Raw genomic sequence first — 17,507 nt, 5'->3', positions numbered from 1 at the left:
CCCAGAGGCTTCATCCGAGGAGAGGTCGTCCGCCTGCTCAGTTCTAGGTCTTTTCTCTGCAGGTGGCTGAGAACCCCTGTCCGGATGAGGCTGAGACCCCCTGATAAGGGAAATAAGATCTGCAGCCAGAGACATGATCTGCTTATCAGAGGAAGGGGCCTGGGCAGGTTTAGGATGGGCCTTGGCCTGACTGGCGGCCTTAGCACGTGCAAAGACCTTGATGGACATGGAAACAGGAGGCCTAGCAGCCCCACGTGCAGGCGTTACCTTGTCCACAGGAATGGTGTCGGGTAGATCCAGAACTTCGGTTTCCGGAGGAAAATCAACACCCGGCACTGGAGAGGTCTCCGAGACCGAAGGTCGTGTTAGCGCTGTGTCGTCGGCCTGGAGCGGTAGATTTACCACTTCGGAAGGAGCCGGACCGCTAGTAGAGGGTTTAGGAGAAACATCGGTAGTGGACGCGGGCCGAGGATGTCGGTCCCGGTCCTTGCGTTTTTTAGCAGATTGGGTTGTCGGTTGTTCCGACGGCATGATATACGCAAAAGATTCACTGAAGTCCTCGGCGAACTCTGCCCGGTGCCTGAGAGTGCGCTTATTAAAGCGGGCACAGGCAGCACAGGCCGAGACGTCGTGGCCTGGGCCCAGGCAGGGAAGGCAGAGAGAATGGAAGTCCTTATGAGGTATTTGTTTACCACAAGACAAACAATTATTAACTTTCTCAATTTGTTCTGACATTGGCTGAGGCAAGAATAAATGTTCCCCAACGGGGTACTTCGCTTTTAGATGACTTCGGTACTGAAAACACAGGAGCTGACCGACCGGCACTTGCGAACTGCTTCTGCTTCGGGCACCGCGCGGCAAGAAAGACTGAGGAAGATGGCGTCGGCCGATGCCTTTATACTCCAGCCGTTGTGACGTCGGAGAGGAGGCGACACCAGCCGACGCCGGACCCAGACTTTGGAATTCGGCCGACCGAGGGCTGCCTGAGGCAGGACAACCCAAATGTTATGACTGCAGTTGCATTCTTGAAGGACATCTGTACTATGTTCGTGTTACCCTGCTGCAGTCATCACACTTGGGTTGAACCCCAAAGCTAAGGATGGGTGGAGGTATCAGAGGATTAGAGGAGGCTAGAAGGCCCTGCAGAACTGCAGTGGCGAAGCCCGCCCTGGTCTTAGAGTAAAGTGGTACGTGATAGTGTTTGGTAAAGGTGTGTACTAAACTCCAAGTTGCAGCTTCCAAAATCTCCTTGGTTGGAACCCCCCTGAGAAAGGCTGTAGAAGTAGCTGTTGCCCTGGTAGAGTGGGGCCTAATGGTAGCAGGAACTGGTTTTCCATGATGGGTGTAGCAAAAACGTATGCAATGACCTATCCATTTGGAAATGGTTTGCTTTGATATAGCCTTCCCTTGAGAAGCTGTAGCATAGGATACAAAGAGCTGGTCAGATTTTCTGAAAGCCTTAGCTTTGTCCAAGTAGTAGCGAAGTTGCCTGTGAATGTCCAAGGAATGCAGGAGTCTCTCACCTTTGTTCTGTGGATTTGGGAAGAAGGTGGGTAAAGTGGATGGTTTGATTTAAAGCCACACTGGAAACCACCTTAGGCATAAAGAAAGGATTAGTTCGTAGAGAAACCCTGTCTTGATGAAAAATGAGGAAAGGTTCCACTGCCATTAGTGCCTGTAGCTCTGAGACTCTTCTAGCTGACGTTATTGCTAGCAGCAGGGCAGTGTTCCATGATAGGAACTGAAGATCTGCAGGGAAAGCTGGTTCAAAGGGAGGTAGCGTTAGTTTTTCCAGAACAAAATTGAGGTCCCATGTTGGTGTAGGTGCTCTCCTGGGGGGGGGTCTAATGTTTTTTGCCCCTCTGAGGAACTGCCTTAGAAGTGGATGCGAAAATAAGGGTGGATCCGTGTTGTAGTGGGCCGAAATAGCTGAAGCATGGATTTTAATGGAGGAGAAAAAGTCCTTTGTGCAGCATCTCAGTTAAATACTGTAGAATGTGAGGCATGTGAGGCTGAATTGTGTCTTGGCCTTTAGATTGGTTCCAGGCACAAAACCTTTTCCATTTGACCGAATAAGCCTTCCTGGTGCTTGGCCTCCTAGCTTCCAGAATAACATCCATAACTGCTTGGGAAAGAGGAGCTGGCTGGATGCTTAGTTGATTTGCCATGCAGCCAGATTTAAGGTTTTGAGCTGGCTGTTAAGAATCTGATTGTTTTGTTGTGTGAGTAAATGGGAAATTTCTGGTAATATCCATGGTGGGCCGTGGGGCTATGAGAATCAGTTGAGGTCTCTCCTTTTTGACTTCCAGAAGTACCTTTGAGGAGAGGCAATAGAGGGAAGGCATATACTTGTCGTTTTTTTCCAAATGAAAGAGAATGCGTCCACTTTCCATGCTTGATGGTGAAGTGCCCTTGTACAAAATTTTGTTAGTTGATAGTTTTGAGGGCTGGCAAACAGGTCTAAGTCTGGAAGGCCCCATTTTGGAGTTATCATTGTAAATACTTGTGGATCTAGTTTCCACTCGTGGGGATCCATGATGTTTCTGCTGAGGTTGTCTGCCAATGTATTCTTCTGTCCTGGCAGGAATTGAGCTTGTAACTGAACTTGGTAAGCCAGAGCTGTGTTCCATAAGGTCATTGCTTGCATGCACAGAGGGTAGGAGTGGGTACCCCCTTGTTTGTTTATGTACCACATTACTGTTGTGTTGTCCATCTTTGTCAGTTGTCCTGGATGTAATAGATCCTTGAAGGCTGTCAGAGCTTTCTGTACAGCTAGCATCTCTTTTTGATTGATGTGCAGATTCCTTTGATCTGCAGTCCATACGCCTTGAACGCACTGTCCTGCCATGTGAGCCCCCCAGGCGTAATCTGATGCATCTGTTGTGATAGTTTGCCTGGCTGGGGGCAAGGTGAAAGGCTGACCCTTGTTGAGGTGACATGCCTGTGACCACCATAGAAACTCCTGTTGTGGGCAGGGAATGAGAGATATCATTGTGTCCAAGCTGTGGCTGTGTTGAGACCATACGCTTTTTAGGTACCACTGTAATTTCCTCATATGCAGTTTTGCAAATGGTATTAGTAGTATGCAAGATGCCATGAAGCCCAAGGCCTGCAGAATTTTTCTTGCAGTTAATTGGGCCTTTGTTGCCATTGTTTTGAAATACTGAGTCAGTTGTAGTTGTTTGTCTGGCGTCAAATAAGCCTTCTGGGCCGTTGTAGTCAAGCTGGCACCCAGGAATGTCATATTTTGTGCGGGTACTAGTTTTGACTTCTTTTCGTTTACTGTGTACCCCAGGCAATTTAGTAGATGTTTCACAAAAGCCAGATGATGTAATAGAATGTCCTTGCTTTCTGCTTGGATGAGGCAGTCGTCCAGGTATGGGTATATTTGAATTTGTCTTTGTCTGCAGTATGCAATTATTGGTGCCAGGCATTTTGTGAAGACTCTGGGCGCAGTAGATAAGCCAAGGGGCATTGCAGAGAACTGGTAATGGGTTGAACCTGCAATGAAACAGAGGTATCTTCTGCAACTTTGTCTGATAGGGACATGCAGGTATGCCTCCTTGAGGTCCAACGTTACTAGCCATGCTTCCTTGCCCAACATGGGAAGAAGCTGCTGTAGTGTTAGCATCTTGAATTTGGGTACTTGCAAGTAGGTGCTTAGAATTGAAATTTCCAGAATTGGTCTCCAGGCATTGTCCTTTCTGGGCACTAGAAAAAGTCTCGAGTAAAATCCTTGACCTTGCTCTCGAGTAGGTACCAGTTGAATGGCTCTCATGTCCATGAGAGCAGTAATTTGTTTTTGTGCCTCTGCCCATTGATTTTGTGGCAGGCTTGGCATTCCTCTTTTCATTGGCAAGGTGTGAAAATGGAATCTGTATCCTCGTAAAATTATGCCTAGGACCCATTTGTCCTTTGTGACAATGTGCCAGTTGTCTGAAAAAAGTGTGAGTTTTCCTCCCAAGGGGGCTGCCAAGAGAGTGTTGCTTGGCCAGATGAGGTGCAAGTCATTGAGTTTGCCTTCTGGTAGATCGGGACCTGTCTTCTCCTCCCTTCTGTGTTGTAGTGCCCCATTGGCGAGGTTTGTACTGGGCTTGTGGTTGTCCTCTGCCCCTTGGGCGTCTGTATTTACCCCTCTGTGGTCTGTCTGTAGCTGGAAAGGACCAATTTTTTGTTGGCCAGTTTCTGCTGTAGCGAGGGTGCTGTACCTGTAGGAAATCTTTGACTGTCTGCATAGATTTTGCCTTATCCTCCATTTTCTTTAAGACTTCTGCTTTAACTCCAAAAATAACATCCTGCTGTAAGGGAGCATCTAGAAGTTTTGCTTTAACATGATCAGGTAGAGTTTGTTCCTTTAACCAAGCATGCCTACGTATAACAGACCCAGTGACAGCTGCTCTGCAGGAGGCCTCCAAAGAATCAAACCCACATTGTAAGATATGTTTGCCCACCTGTTCAGTGGCATGCAACAGATCCTGCATTTCTTTCAATTCAGATTGTTGAGGGAGAGTGGTCATTTTTTGCTTTAACTGAGAGATTAGAAATTGCTGATACTTAAGCATGTGAAATTGGCAATTTAGTGCCCTCATAGCTAGAGTGGCTGAGGTGTAAACCTTTTTCCCCCACCTGTCTAGTGCTCTGGAATCCCTCTCAGAAGGTACAGGATTTTTAGCCATAGAAGCCTTACCCCCCTGGGACCCTGGGAGATTGTCTCTGGGTCAGCAACAGGGCTTTTGTAAAGACATTTGTGGGAATCAGGCACTCTATAATATCTGTCAGGCTTAGCCGGAGCAGGAGGAAGAGAATCAGGGTTAAAACTGGATTCTAAGTAAACATCATCCACAATGTCTAACACTGGTGGGATGGCAAGTGGTCTGTGTTGGGGGAGTAAAAGAAACTCTCTGAGCCTTTTCTTTGAGTCAGAGTAGTCCTGACCTTCCCAGTGAAAATGTTCCCTCAGTGTGTAAAGTTTCCCCAAAGAGTAGTCTTCAGGAGGAGAAGCTGAGGGAATGGAATCCTCAGCATCAGAATCTTCATAAAGGGAGAAAGAGTAATCTTGGTCCTCAGAGGAGTCTGAAGAAATAGACACTTGTTCAGAGGCTGCATAATCTTCCTCTTGTCTAGGCCTTTTGTCAGGAGGGGGCTGGGAACCCCTGATTAAAGTGATCAAATCTTCAGCCATTTTGAGCATCTGTTTCTTAGGCATGGGGCCTTGAACAGGGAACTGAAGTGCAGTCTTTTTAGATTTAATAGGAGTCTTCATTTTAGAAAACGATTTAATAGTGAGGGTCGGTCTGAAAACGCCTTCAGAAACCGATGGCGTTTCTGCAGCACCAACATCTTTTTCAGCAATGTCATCAGTAGGGCCTGCACTAAATGGCTGCGTCAGCCTGGTACATTCCGTCAAAAATTCTAAAGCGGTCTCTGGTTCCAGATCTGCGGCGGTCAGGGGCTGCGTCGGAGCCTCACTGAGGACCGGAGAACCAGAGACCGGGCCAGTCGAGGCCTCGGAATCTGGCTTAGGCCTGGGCTGTCTGTCCTTATCCTTGTGTTTTTTGTGCACGCCAGTAGTCGGTTGCTCCGACGGCATGGTGTAGTTAAATTTCCTACCGAAGTAGTGTCGTGCGAAATCAAAGCGTCTTTTTATAGTACGCTTATTAAACCTAGCACAAAAACGACAACTAGTGACGTCGTGGTCTGGGCCTACGCAAGGTATGCAATAAGAATGAAAATCCTTATGAGGTATTTGCTTCCCACAAGAAATACAATTATTAACTTTTTCTGACATCGGTCTGAGGCAAGAAAAGTTTCCCCAACGGGGTACTTAGCTTTACAGAAGACTTCGGTCTGAAATTCGAATTCGAAAATCTCAGTAGTCGGCCGACCGGCACTTGCAAACTGCTTCTGCTTCGGACACCGCACGGCAAGAAAGACTGAAGAAAATGGCATCGGTTGCATTATATATACCTCTGGCGCACTGATGTCAGGGAAGAAGCGACAGCAACCGACGCCGGACCAAGACTTTGGAATTCCAGCCGACTGCGGGACCGCCTGACGACAGGATAACCCAAGTGTGATGACTGCAGCAGGGTAACACGATGAACATCTGACTACTAGCTTAACGTAAGTGAAGTTGGTAGGTTTGGACCTGTGCAGTCCGTCTCTTTTTCCTTACGTTTTTTCGGAAGATCTGTCTGATGGCTTACTGAAGCCATATTGGAATTAAGAGGACTGTAAGTGAAAATATCTAGCTACAATAAGGGCCCGACTATGTACAGTTCTGGCGTTGAACAAAGCACAAAAGCGACAGCGGGGGACGTCGTGGTCTAGGTCTAAAGCAAATGACACAGTAAGAATGAAAGTCTCGGTGTGGTATTTGCTTTCCACAGGTGAGACAATTAACTTTTTCTGACATCAGTTAGTGCAAGAAAAAGGATTCCCAACGGGGTATTTAATTTTAGAAGACTTCAGCTTCAATTCGGAAGACGAAATCCACTGGCACTCATGCGAACTGCTTCTGCTTCAGGCTCTGCGGCAAGAAACACTGATGTAATGGCATCAGCTGCCTTACTTTATACTACTGATGACCTGACGTCAGTCCTGAAGCAACAGCAACCGATGCAGAAATACTAAGTCTCTGGTATTCGGGCCAGCTGAAGGCTACCCTGGCAGGGATAACCCAAATGTGATGACTGCAACAGTGAAACACGAACACCTGGTCAGACCCCCTTTTAAATGGCTCATCACAGAGAAAATATTTACAAAGACAGCACCAGCAAGTTGGAACTGTATTCCCAGAAAACAACTAGACCATCTGACGTTTTTTTGAAATACTCAAACTAATGAATTATAAATGTCCCTCCTTTAAGGATGCTACATTACTCACTTGACAATGCCCCATTATATTCTGAGTCTACATCTTTTAACTAAAAATAAATTAACTTGAAGTAAATAATATATTACAGCTGAAAACAGTGTATGTAACTTGTGATAAAAATGTTAGAAGTTTTAAAGGCAATACACCCTACAAAATCTGAAACTGTTGTTCCAAGCTACATACATGTAAATGGCAAAAATGCAAACTGATTAATCTCGTTGCTGAAGTACAGTCTGATGAGGCACAGGATTAGCAGAAAGCTGTATAGTAATCTCCCTCATTATGGGATGAATAATACATCCATTGCTACCTCTCTCACCTTGGTGCACTGCAGTACACTGAGAGGAGGACCATATTCTCCTCAATGGCACATAGGCTGCCCTCCAAAATGCTCCACTTCTGGAAAACCCAAAACAAGTCCTATATATTCACACTGCTGGACTGGAACTCAGGAAGTCAAACTCTATCCAGCTTTTTCACTTCCCTAAGATGTGGGCTAGCAAAGAGACAGATGTTCTTGAGCTACGGCCTAATACCAAGCACTCAGCAAATATTTGTATTTGGGATACAACTGCATGCCTTGCTGCTTGTTTAAACACCACACAACCATCTAGTTGCGTCACAGAATGATGTGTACCTGGAAGCAGCCCTCTCCTCTAAGCCATGATGGTCAAAAAGTTTGCATCAGCTCTGACCGGATTATGTGGCGATTCCTTCTCCAGCAGAAACATGGTACTTGACAAGAATGGAAATTCAATGATCCAGCGATCCTACATCCACAGATACCTCCTATCATACAGGACAGCATCCACAAGTGTGCAAACTACACCATTACAGCAGCAGAAGCTGCCACAAGCTTAGAAAACATGAGAGCTTGGGCTTGGAACCAATAATGACCAAGATTCTCTCCAATGGAAAAGATAAGTGGAACTGGAGACTCCAGCTCTGTAACCATTAAGGCAAACCTCTTACATGAGATCAGACATGATTTCTCCCAGCTTGCCGACATCCATAGAAACAGCAATTCCAGGGATGCAATCAAAAGTCCCCTGATGGGGCCCTTCAGAAGTTAGCTGTCCAAGCAGGGAATAGAAGGAGATCCTTCTCCTATAAGGTTTTGACTATTACAGCTAACATCATAGTAAAGACTATGCATGCTGAAGAAAGACCAGCCACCATCATTCTGTACTCAACTGTACCGTACAGGAAGCCATAATCAAAGTGAAACAAAGCAGCCTGTAGTGTGAATCCCAGGCAATGATGTGCCAAGATGAGGGGTCCAACACTACGCAGCAGCAAAGAAATGACATCCAGAGTCTCCATCTGAAGCAAAACATATCACGTGTTAGAGATCCAAGAAGGGACAGACATCTTTCTTCTTCAGAATGAAAAATTCATGAATAAATCTCTTGCCCCAGTTCCAGAAATGGGACAGACACTACAGCCCCTTTCGGGGGGGGGGGGGGGATCTGGGCCTGTTAAGAGCTCAGCTGAAACAGTTATTTTTCAGCAGAGCTATTTGGGGGAAATTAAAAGTCATCTAAGATGGGGCCAACTATGTCATTAAGAATCCGCAGTTCCTTGGTACATGCACTCTAACCTGGGGCAAGCTCACAGAACCTTGAGCCTAATGGCATCCCTAGGTCACACTTTAAACAGGACTACTGTGGTTTTGTCAGCACAGAAGCGTAACACTTAACAGCAAAGGTGGTTCAAGACATGCAACACAAAAGCCTTCCCTGGTCAGTGAGGTAGCTTCAATGTATTTTTGGGGCGACAACCTGACCTGGAAAAACAGACTAGTCAAGGGAAATCATGAAAGGTCCTTCAACACTGGACAGGTGAAACAGCTACCTCCCCCACCCAAGTCAGCATCCCAGATGCAGTCACTGAGAGCTCAGACTTAAGGAAACAGTCCAAGCCATGCCATCCTGTAACACATGCCTGAACCTGCTGTCCTACTCAGACATGTTGGCACTTTTTTTTTTTTATTATTATTATTTATCTTTTGTTTTGACAAGGTTAGTCCCACTACATTAGTGGCCTCTTTTCAGAGGATACTGAAGGTGGTATTTCTACTATTAGGGGAAATTTGGCTAGGGCATTAGTGGACTTCCCTATTTCTGGATAGGTGCTTTGGGATCTTACATCCACCTGAGCTACCACCAATTCAAATAGACTGGACCTTGCTTGATATGGCATCTCATTCAAAGAAGGGCACTTTTCGGGAATACAGCACTTCCCTAATGCTGAACTGCAGAATTAGCAATCCAATCACGAAGTGGGAACTGATATCCAGTTTAAATGAGGATGGGATACACGGCTGCTCACTGCAGGTGCAATAGTGTGTAGACATAATCCTCTTTAAACTCCAACTGAGAGAAATCGTCAAGCTTTTACAAAGTCCAATCCAGTAGGGAGGACCAGAATCTGGACAGATGAGGATTCTAATTCTAAAGGCGATACCTATATCTAAACTCTTTAGAAAGAAAAGAAAAATACTGTCATCTCCCCAACTTATACTGAAACAATGAGCTTATAAAGTTGAGTCAAGACACATGCTTCAGCCAGCAGACTGACTCGGATATCTCAGGACAACTCAAATTACAATGGGACACATGGCAGCCCACCACAGAAGCAATACTTAACTGTTGGTCAGATCCTCTCTAAACTCAGACAGAGGAAAACCATCCAACTCTCACATGGCCTGATCACTAGGAAAGACTGGAATTTGGACAGATGAGGTTCAGATTTCTGAGGTGACATGCTTCTTTTTAACTGTCTGGTAGAAGAAACGAAAAATTCTCTGCAACCTATGCTGGAGCAGTATCATCACAAAATTGGTTCATGGACGACTGGAAAGGAATTTGCTTCTTTCAGACTGAGGTTTGTAAAATACATTTGTCTTCTTTCTGGTTTCAAGAGCATCTGAAAATGTACAGCTATCAATACTGCAGGCTTCCTACCTAGTTCCCCAGCTGGAGTAAACCGCAGCTCAACTACTCTTTTCCTCTAGTACACATTCATGTACTCATGGAAAAAAGAAATGGGGGGAAATAAAAGTCCATCAAGAGGGAGATGGGAGGCATTTACAATCCAGAAAGAACTGCTCACAGGATGGGAATCAGACTTCGCTCTCCCAAGCCCCTAGCTGACTACCAAGGTGATAAAAAATTTGATTGCAGCAGTTCTGCACATGTACAGTCCAAAAAGCTGTTTTGGTAAAGTGTTTATCTCCAGGATATCTGGGCTGCAGCCCAACGTCAAATCTTCAGATGGTACTCCAGTTTATGCTAGGGGATGCCCGTGGGCATCCTTTTTAACCTTCTGCATTCCAGGGAATTTCAACTAAAACCACATACACAGTAGCAAATAATAATGGTGTCTTGAGAGCCAGGTTTAAATTAGGTGGGAATTATGATAGTACCAATCACTGTGCTATACACCAAGAAAGTTAGCACTGGTACCAAATGGCAATCTGCAGGTCATAAAGTGGACCTGTACATAGGAAATGAATGTAAGAATTTGAGGTAAAAACTGAAAATAGCACGAAGAAAATGGAAGGTTTGAGAATGAACCACAAAGAACCCATTAAAGGAGGGGTCCTTGATGTTAGATCTTGGTTTGAAGTTTATTGCCCCAAGGTTACAAATAGGAGCAGCAGCTTTGGTCCCCCCGCCTCACGTCAGCAAATAATTTGATAGCTTGTTGACTTTATGTAACGGGCTATACTTTAGCAGATTACATTTTGTCCAACATCATGAATCTCAGTGACAACCCACTGTCCTGTTCTCTAAACCCTGACTAATGACACCAAAAAGATAAATAGGACTTTAAGCATGGATTTGCAGTTTTCATATGACTCATAGTACAGACTCTCAATAATTTTACATTTATTGCATTTCATCTGGCACAATTTCATCCAATTTGAAACACGGTCAATTCTACCCATCTTGATGCTATAAATTATTTTAAGTAAACTGTAATATCACCAAAAATGTCTGAGTGCTTACCATTAACAATGTCTCCATCTTGCAGAGGCCGCCTATCTGGAATCCCATGACAGATCACTTCATTCACAGACGTACAGCATGACTTTGGGAAATTATAATAATTTAGTGGTGAAGGATAGCAATTCCTGGACAGACAAGCCTAAAAAACAAAACAAAACAGAAAAGTGTATTCCTTTACCAGCCACCAAATGCACTTCTCTATATTAGCATCACATTACACTATAAATAACTGATACAGTCCTAGTATATCATGTGATCTACAAAAAGGGACAGTCACAGATGGGTATAAAAGTTGGGTTTATCCCACCCACCAATCATCATTCTTTTTTCCAGGAAACAAACGCCGCCACCCCAAATGCAAGTCATGATAATACTTGTCAATCACATAGGCAAGTTCAACCCATGTGTCCACGTGCTTTAAGTCTGGATGGGCACAGATAATGCCAAATTCCCTCCATCCTTCTCTTTACAATGCAGAAAGGGAAACACAAAACCCTTCCAGTCCCAGCAAAGCAGTAAACGAACCAGCTGTTCACCCAAACCAACTACCTCGGGGAAGGGCCTGCATAATGGAAGACTGTTGCATACAAGTTCAACACAAAATATGTCTACCTACAACAACAAATCTCAAAACTCACTGCAACATGTTTAAGTGTTTTTGCAGAGGTGATTCACCCCTGACCCTCCCCAACACTATCTCCAAAATCAATGAACCTTGGTGGAAAAGGAAGTTCTCTGACATACTGCAATCTCAGAAATAATATACAAGAAACGTAGTAACATTTCACTGCTCACACTTAGGTGCAATGACCTGTCTTGCTTCCTGGATGACAAACCTTCAGAAGAATACACCTTCTTAGAAATAAGGGGCATCCTCACTGTCCCTAGTTCACACCTCCAACAGCAGTATGAAGAGAACAAAAACCTCAGAAGTGACAAAGGACTGGAGCCCCTACCTCCCCCTCAGCATACCCAATGAAATACATCCATTCCCAAGATGATGGGGCCACCAAGAAAGCAGAATACTCTTGGATAAACATACATACGACAGCTCCTTAGGATCCATAAGAAATATGCAACCTGTCACACAAGACAGAATAAAAAAAAAAACAGCAGGATCTTCACAAGGGACTAGAAGCAGCTCTCAGGAGGGCTGCCTAACCAACCAGCACTGAGTTTCCAAGTGCAGCCAGGCGCCATCATTATTCTGGGACATTCCTACTTCAGAACGAGTACTAAACTTCCTTGCAGCTAACAATTACTCCAACAAAGCATCAACAAAGTTAATGGTAATCCAAAAGACAGAAGTCCTGATCAGATTGCAAAAGGGAAACTAAATCACTAACCCAAAGGTATAGCAAAAGTACAGTTGTGTACCTACCATAAATGTAGATGTTAGAGTGTATTCACTGTTGCAGTCATTACACTTGGGTTATCCTGCTGGTAGGCTACCCGCAGTCAGCCTGAATTCCAAAGTCTTGGTCCGGCGTCGGTTGCTGTCGCCTCTTTCTTGACGTCAGTGCGCCAGGGGTATAAAAGATGCAGCCGATGCAATTTTCTTCAGTTTTTCTTGCCCCAGATGCCAGGTGCCCCCAAACTGGTAGTCTAAAAATTTATGGCAATAAGTATGCATGCAATAACAAACATTTCCTTCACCTACAAGCAAATACACCACATAGGTTGTATAGGATAGAGAAGTACAGGTAAGTCCCAGCAAAGAGAAGGGGAATGGTGGGAGAGTAACCTGGACTGCAACAGTGAATACACTCTAACATCTACATTTATGGTAGGTACACAACTGTACTATGTTCATCGTGTTTCACTGTTGCAGTCATTACACTTGGGTTGAATCCGAAAGCTGAAATAGGGAAGGCTGGGCCTAAACAGGATTAGTAGAGGCTATAAGACCCTGCAAAACTGCAGTGGCAAAGCCTGCTCTGGATTTAGAATAGACAGGTAAATGGTAGTACTTTGCAAAAGTGTGCACTGAACTCCAAGTTGCAGCCTCTAAAATGTCTTTGGTTGGTACCCCTCTGAGGAAGGCTGCTGAAGTGGCTGCTGCTCTGGTAGAATGTGGCCTAATGTCCTTAGGAATTGATTTGCCATGTTGTGAAGAACAGAATCGAATGCAGTGGCCTATCCATTTTGAAACAGTTTGCTTTGAGATAGGCTTTCCTTGTGATCCTGCAGCATATGCCACTAAGAGTTGCTCAGTCTTTCTGAAAGCCTTAGTTCTGTCCAAGTAGAAGCGTAGCTGTCTGTGTATGTCCAAAGAATGCAGGAGTCTCTCACCCTTATTCTGTGGGTTTGGATAAAAAGTTGGCAAATGAATGGTTTGGTTAAGGGCCACACTGGACACTACCTTAGGCATAAATGTAGGGTTAGTTCTCAGAGAAACCCAGTCTGGATGGAAAATGATGAAAGGTTCCACAGCCATGAGAGCCTGTAACTCTGAAACTCATCTTGCAGAGGTTATTGCTAGGTGCAGAGCTGTTTTCCAAGATAAGAACTTTATTTCAGCTGTATTGGCTGGCTCAAAAGGTGGCAGTGTAAGCTTCTCCAAGACATAGTTGAGGTCCCATGTAGGTAATGGTGCTCTCCTTGGAGGTCTTATGTTTTTGACCCCTCTGAGGTATTGCCTTAGTAATGGGTGAGAAAAAATAGGTGGTTCCGTATTGTAATGAGCTGAAATGGCAGAGGCATGGATTTTAATTGATGAGAAGGATAGGCCTTTGTCCAGCATCTCAGTTAGGTATTGTAAAATCTGAGGAATATTTGGTACAAGCATGTCAATTCCTTGTGCCTGGTTCCAAGCACAGAATCTCTTCCATTTTTTTGCATAAGATTTTTTGGTGCTGGGCCTCCTGGCCTCCAAAACAACATCCATCACTGCTTTAGAGAGAGGTGTGTTCTGAATGGCTACATTATTCGCCATGCTGCCAGATTTAGGGTCGAGTTGGCTGTGCAGGATCGGATTGTTTCGTTGGGTCAGCAAATGAGGAATCAGAGGCAATGTCCAGGCAGGGCCTTGAGACAAGCTCTTTAGGATTGGGTACCAATGCTGACGGGGCCAGTCTGGGGCAATCAATCATTTTTGTCTTCTCTTGTCTGACCTTTACGAGTACCTTGGGAAGGAGAAGCAGAGGAGGAAAGGCGTATACTGTTAGGGCCTTCCAGCTGAATGATAGAGTATCCACTTTCCATGCTTGCTTGTGATAAGTCCTTGTGCAGAATTTCTTTAGTTGGTAGTTGTGAGGGGAGGCAAAAAGATCTATGTCTGGGCATCCCCATTTCTTTATCATGCTGAAGACTTGTGGATCAAGTTTCCACTCGTGAGGATCCGTAATGTTTCTGCTTAGTCTGCCAGAGTATTTTTCTTTCCTGGCAGGAATTGTGCTTGCAAATGTACTTGATAAGTCAATGCTGTGTCCCACAAAGTCATGGCTTGTCTGCAGAGGGGGTAGGATTGTGTGCCTCCCTGCTTATGTACCACATGACTGTAGTATTGTCCGTCCTTATCAGTAGTCCTGGATAAAGAAAGTTCTTGAAAGCTGTCAGGGCATTTTGAACAGCTAGCATCTCTTTTTGATTGATATGAAGATGCATTTGGCTTGAGGGCCATGTGCCCTGAATACATTTTCCTGCCATATGTGCCCCCCAGGCATAATCTGATGCATCTGTTATTGACTGCCTGGCTGGGGGTAGGTTGAATGGCTGTCCCTTGTTGAGGTGACAGGACTGTGCCCACCATCGAAAACTCCTGTTGAAGGCAAGGAATGATGGTAATCCATGTTTCCAGACTGTGGCAATATTGAGTCCAAACACTTTTGAGATACCATTGTAGTTTCCTCATATGCAGTCTGGCATATGGAATTAGCAGGATGCAGGATACCATGAAGCCCAAGGCCTGCAGAATTTTTCTTGCAGTTAACTGGGTCTTTGTTGCCAACATTGTGAAGTAAGAAGTCAGTTGCTTTTGTTTGTCTGGCGTGAGATAAGCCATCTGGGCAGTTGTATTTAAGCTTGCACCCAGGAATATCATCTCTTGAGAGGGTACTAATTTTGATTTCTTTTCGTTTACAGTGTACCCCAGGCATATCAATAATTTTTTTACAAACGCCAGGTGTTCTAGTAGAATGTCCTTGTTCTCTGCTTGAATTAGGCAATCGTCTAAGTAAGGATATATTTGAATTCCTCTTTGTCGGCAATATGCAATTACTGGTGCCAAGCATTTTGTGAAGACCCTGGGCGCAGTAGATAAGCCAAAGGGCAGTGCAGAGAATTGGTAATGCATTGCGCCAGCTATGAGCTGAGGTATCTTCTGATTGGTACATAAAGGTATGCCTCTGAGGTCCAAAGTTACAAGCCAAGCCTTTTTGCCCAGCATGGCAGAAGCTGCTGCAAAGTCAACATTTTGAATTTTGGAATGTCCAGAAATGTATTTAGAAAAGACAGGTCCAGAATTGGTCTCCAAGCTTTGTCCTTTTGGGGTACCAAGAAAAGTCTTGAGTAAAATCCTTGTCCCTGCTCTTGCTGTGGTACTGGCTGAATGGCCCTCATGTCCATGAGGGATGAAACTTGTTTTTGTGCCTCTGCCCATTGATTGTGTGGCAGGTCTGGCATACCTTTTGCCCTCGGCAGGTTGTGAAAATGGAACCTGTAGCCCTGGGACACTCACTATATTCAAGACCCATTTGTCCTGGGTGATCATGTGCCAGTTTTGAGAAAAAAGTGCTAGTTTTCCCCCTAAGGGGGCTGCCAAAAGATAAGTGCTTCGCACTGGCAGAGGGAAGTCATTGGGACGGTTTCCTGTAAGGCTGTGATTTGTCTTCTCCGTTTTTGGAGGTAGAAGCGCCCCACTGTTTAGGCCTGTATGAGCCCTGGGGTTGGGATCTGCCTCTAGGGCGTCTGTATCTGCCTCTTTGTGGTCTGTCTGACACTGGGAAGGACCAATTCTTTGTAGGCCAGGTCCTGCTAAATCTGGGTGGCTGTACCTGTAAGAAATCCTTTACTGTTTGCATGGATTTCGTTTTGTCCTCCATTTTCTTCAACACCTCCTCTGCTTTAACACCAAATAAAGTATCATGCTGTAATGGAGCATCTAGTAATTTTGCCTGAACATGATCAGGTAGAAACTGTTCCTTTAACCAAGCATGTCTTCTAATGACAGAACCCGTAACTGCGGCCCTGCAAGAGGCCTCTAGAGAAACAAAACCACATTGCAATGTATGCTTTCCCACTTGTTCAGCTGCATGCAATAAATCCTGCATTTCCTTATTTTCTGCACAATCAGTATTTGCCAACATTTTCTGTTTTAGCAGTGACATTAAGTATTGCTGATATTTAAGCATATGAAATTGACAATTTAAGGCCCTCATAGCCAAAGCAGCAGAAGTGTAAACTTTTTTCCCTCATCTGTCTAGTGCCCTAGAATCCCTGTCAGAGGGGATGGGGTTTTTTTGCAGTAGAAGCCTTGACTCCTTTGAGACCCTGAGAAATAGTTTCTAGATCAGCAGCAGGGTTTTTATAAAGAAATTTATGTGAGTCTGGAACCCTGTAGTATCTGTCTGGTTTTACAGGGGCAAGGGGTAGAGAGTCAGGTGAAAGGGCGGACTCTGAATATACATCATCTACAATGTCTAATACAGAGGGAATAGCAAGTGGCCTGTGCTGAGGAAGTAAAAGAAAACCTCTAAGCCTTTTCTTTGAATCTGAGTAGTCTTGGCTCTCCCAGTGGAAGTGCTCCCTCATGGTATGCAGGGTTTCCCCAAAAGAAAAATCCTCAGGAGGAGAGGCTGAAGGAATAGATTCTTCAGCATCAGAATCCTCTTAGGGAGGAGGAGAGTATTCCTGCTCAGAAGAGGAATCAGAGAAAAAGAAAACCTGATCTGAAGATTCATATTCTGTCTCTTGCCTAGGCCTCTTATCAGGAGGGGGATGGGTACCCCTGATCAAGGTAATTAGGTCTTCGGCCATTTTAAGCATCTGTTTTTTAGGCATGGAAGTCTGTCCAGGAGAATGCTGTACTTGTTTCTTTGTCTTTAAAGCTGTTTTACTCTTTGCTTTAGAAGCTGAAGAAGGCTTTACATACAACTGTGTAGGTCTGAAAACACCCTCAGAAGCCGATGCCTGCTCAGTGGCTCCGGACCCATCTGAGGGAATAGTTTCTGAGTGTCCAATACCTTGAGTATCTAGAGGCCTAACTGGCTCCACGTGGGAATCGGCAGCGGCCTGTGGCTCTGAGGTAGCGGGCGTCAGGGGCTGCAAAAGCGCCTCACTGAGAACCGGCAACTGGCTTAGCGGAAGCCTCGTTGTCGGTTTTGGACCTCGGATGCCTGTCCTTTTCCTTGCGCTTTTTATTAACTCCAGTCGTCGCTTGTTCCGACGGCATCATATAATTGAATCTTCGGCCAAAGTAATGAAAGGCAAAATTGTACCGACGCTTAATAGTGCGTTGGTTAAATCTAGCATAAAAACGACAGCTAGCAACATTGTGATCAGGGCTTAAGCAAGGAATACAGTAAGAGTGAAAATCCTTGAGGTATTTGCTTCCCACAAGAAATACAATTGTTAACTTTTTCTGACATCGGTCTGGAGCAAGAAAAAAGTTTCCCCAA

The 17,507-nt window shown here is 44.9% G+C and overlaps 1 protein-coding gene across 1 annotated transcript in view; it reads right to left on the bottom strand.

The window, feature by feature from the left end:
* METAP1 (methionyl aminopeptidase 1) overlaps window positions 1–17,507 on the bottom strand; it is a gene marked incomplete in the record, with an annotated part of 1,416,310 nt that overhangs the window by 435,910 nt on the left and 962,893 nt on the right. Inside the window, 1 exon segment of the mRNA XM_044061024.1 lies at window positions 10,891–11,029. Within this exon segment, the coding sequence (XP_043916959.1) occupies window positions 10,891–11,029 (139 nt within the window).

This window comes from Protopterus annectens, chromosome 2.part0, assembly GCF_019279795.1.
Source record: "Protopterus annectens isolate FY-2018-M chromosome 2.part0, PAN1.0, whole genome shotgun sequence".
Lineage (NCBI taxonomy): Eukaryota > Metazoa > Chordata > Ceratodontiformes > Protopteridae > Protopterus > Protopterus annectens.
Note: the sequence above shows the minus strand (reverse complement) of the source record. Positions and strands in the feature narration are given on the sequence as shown.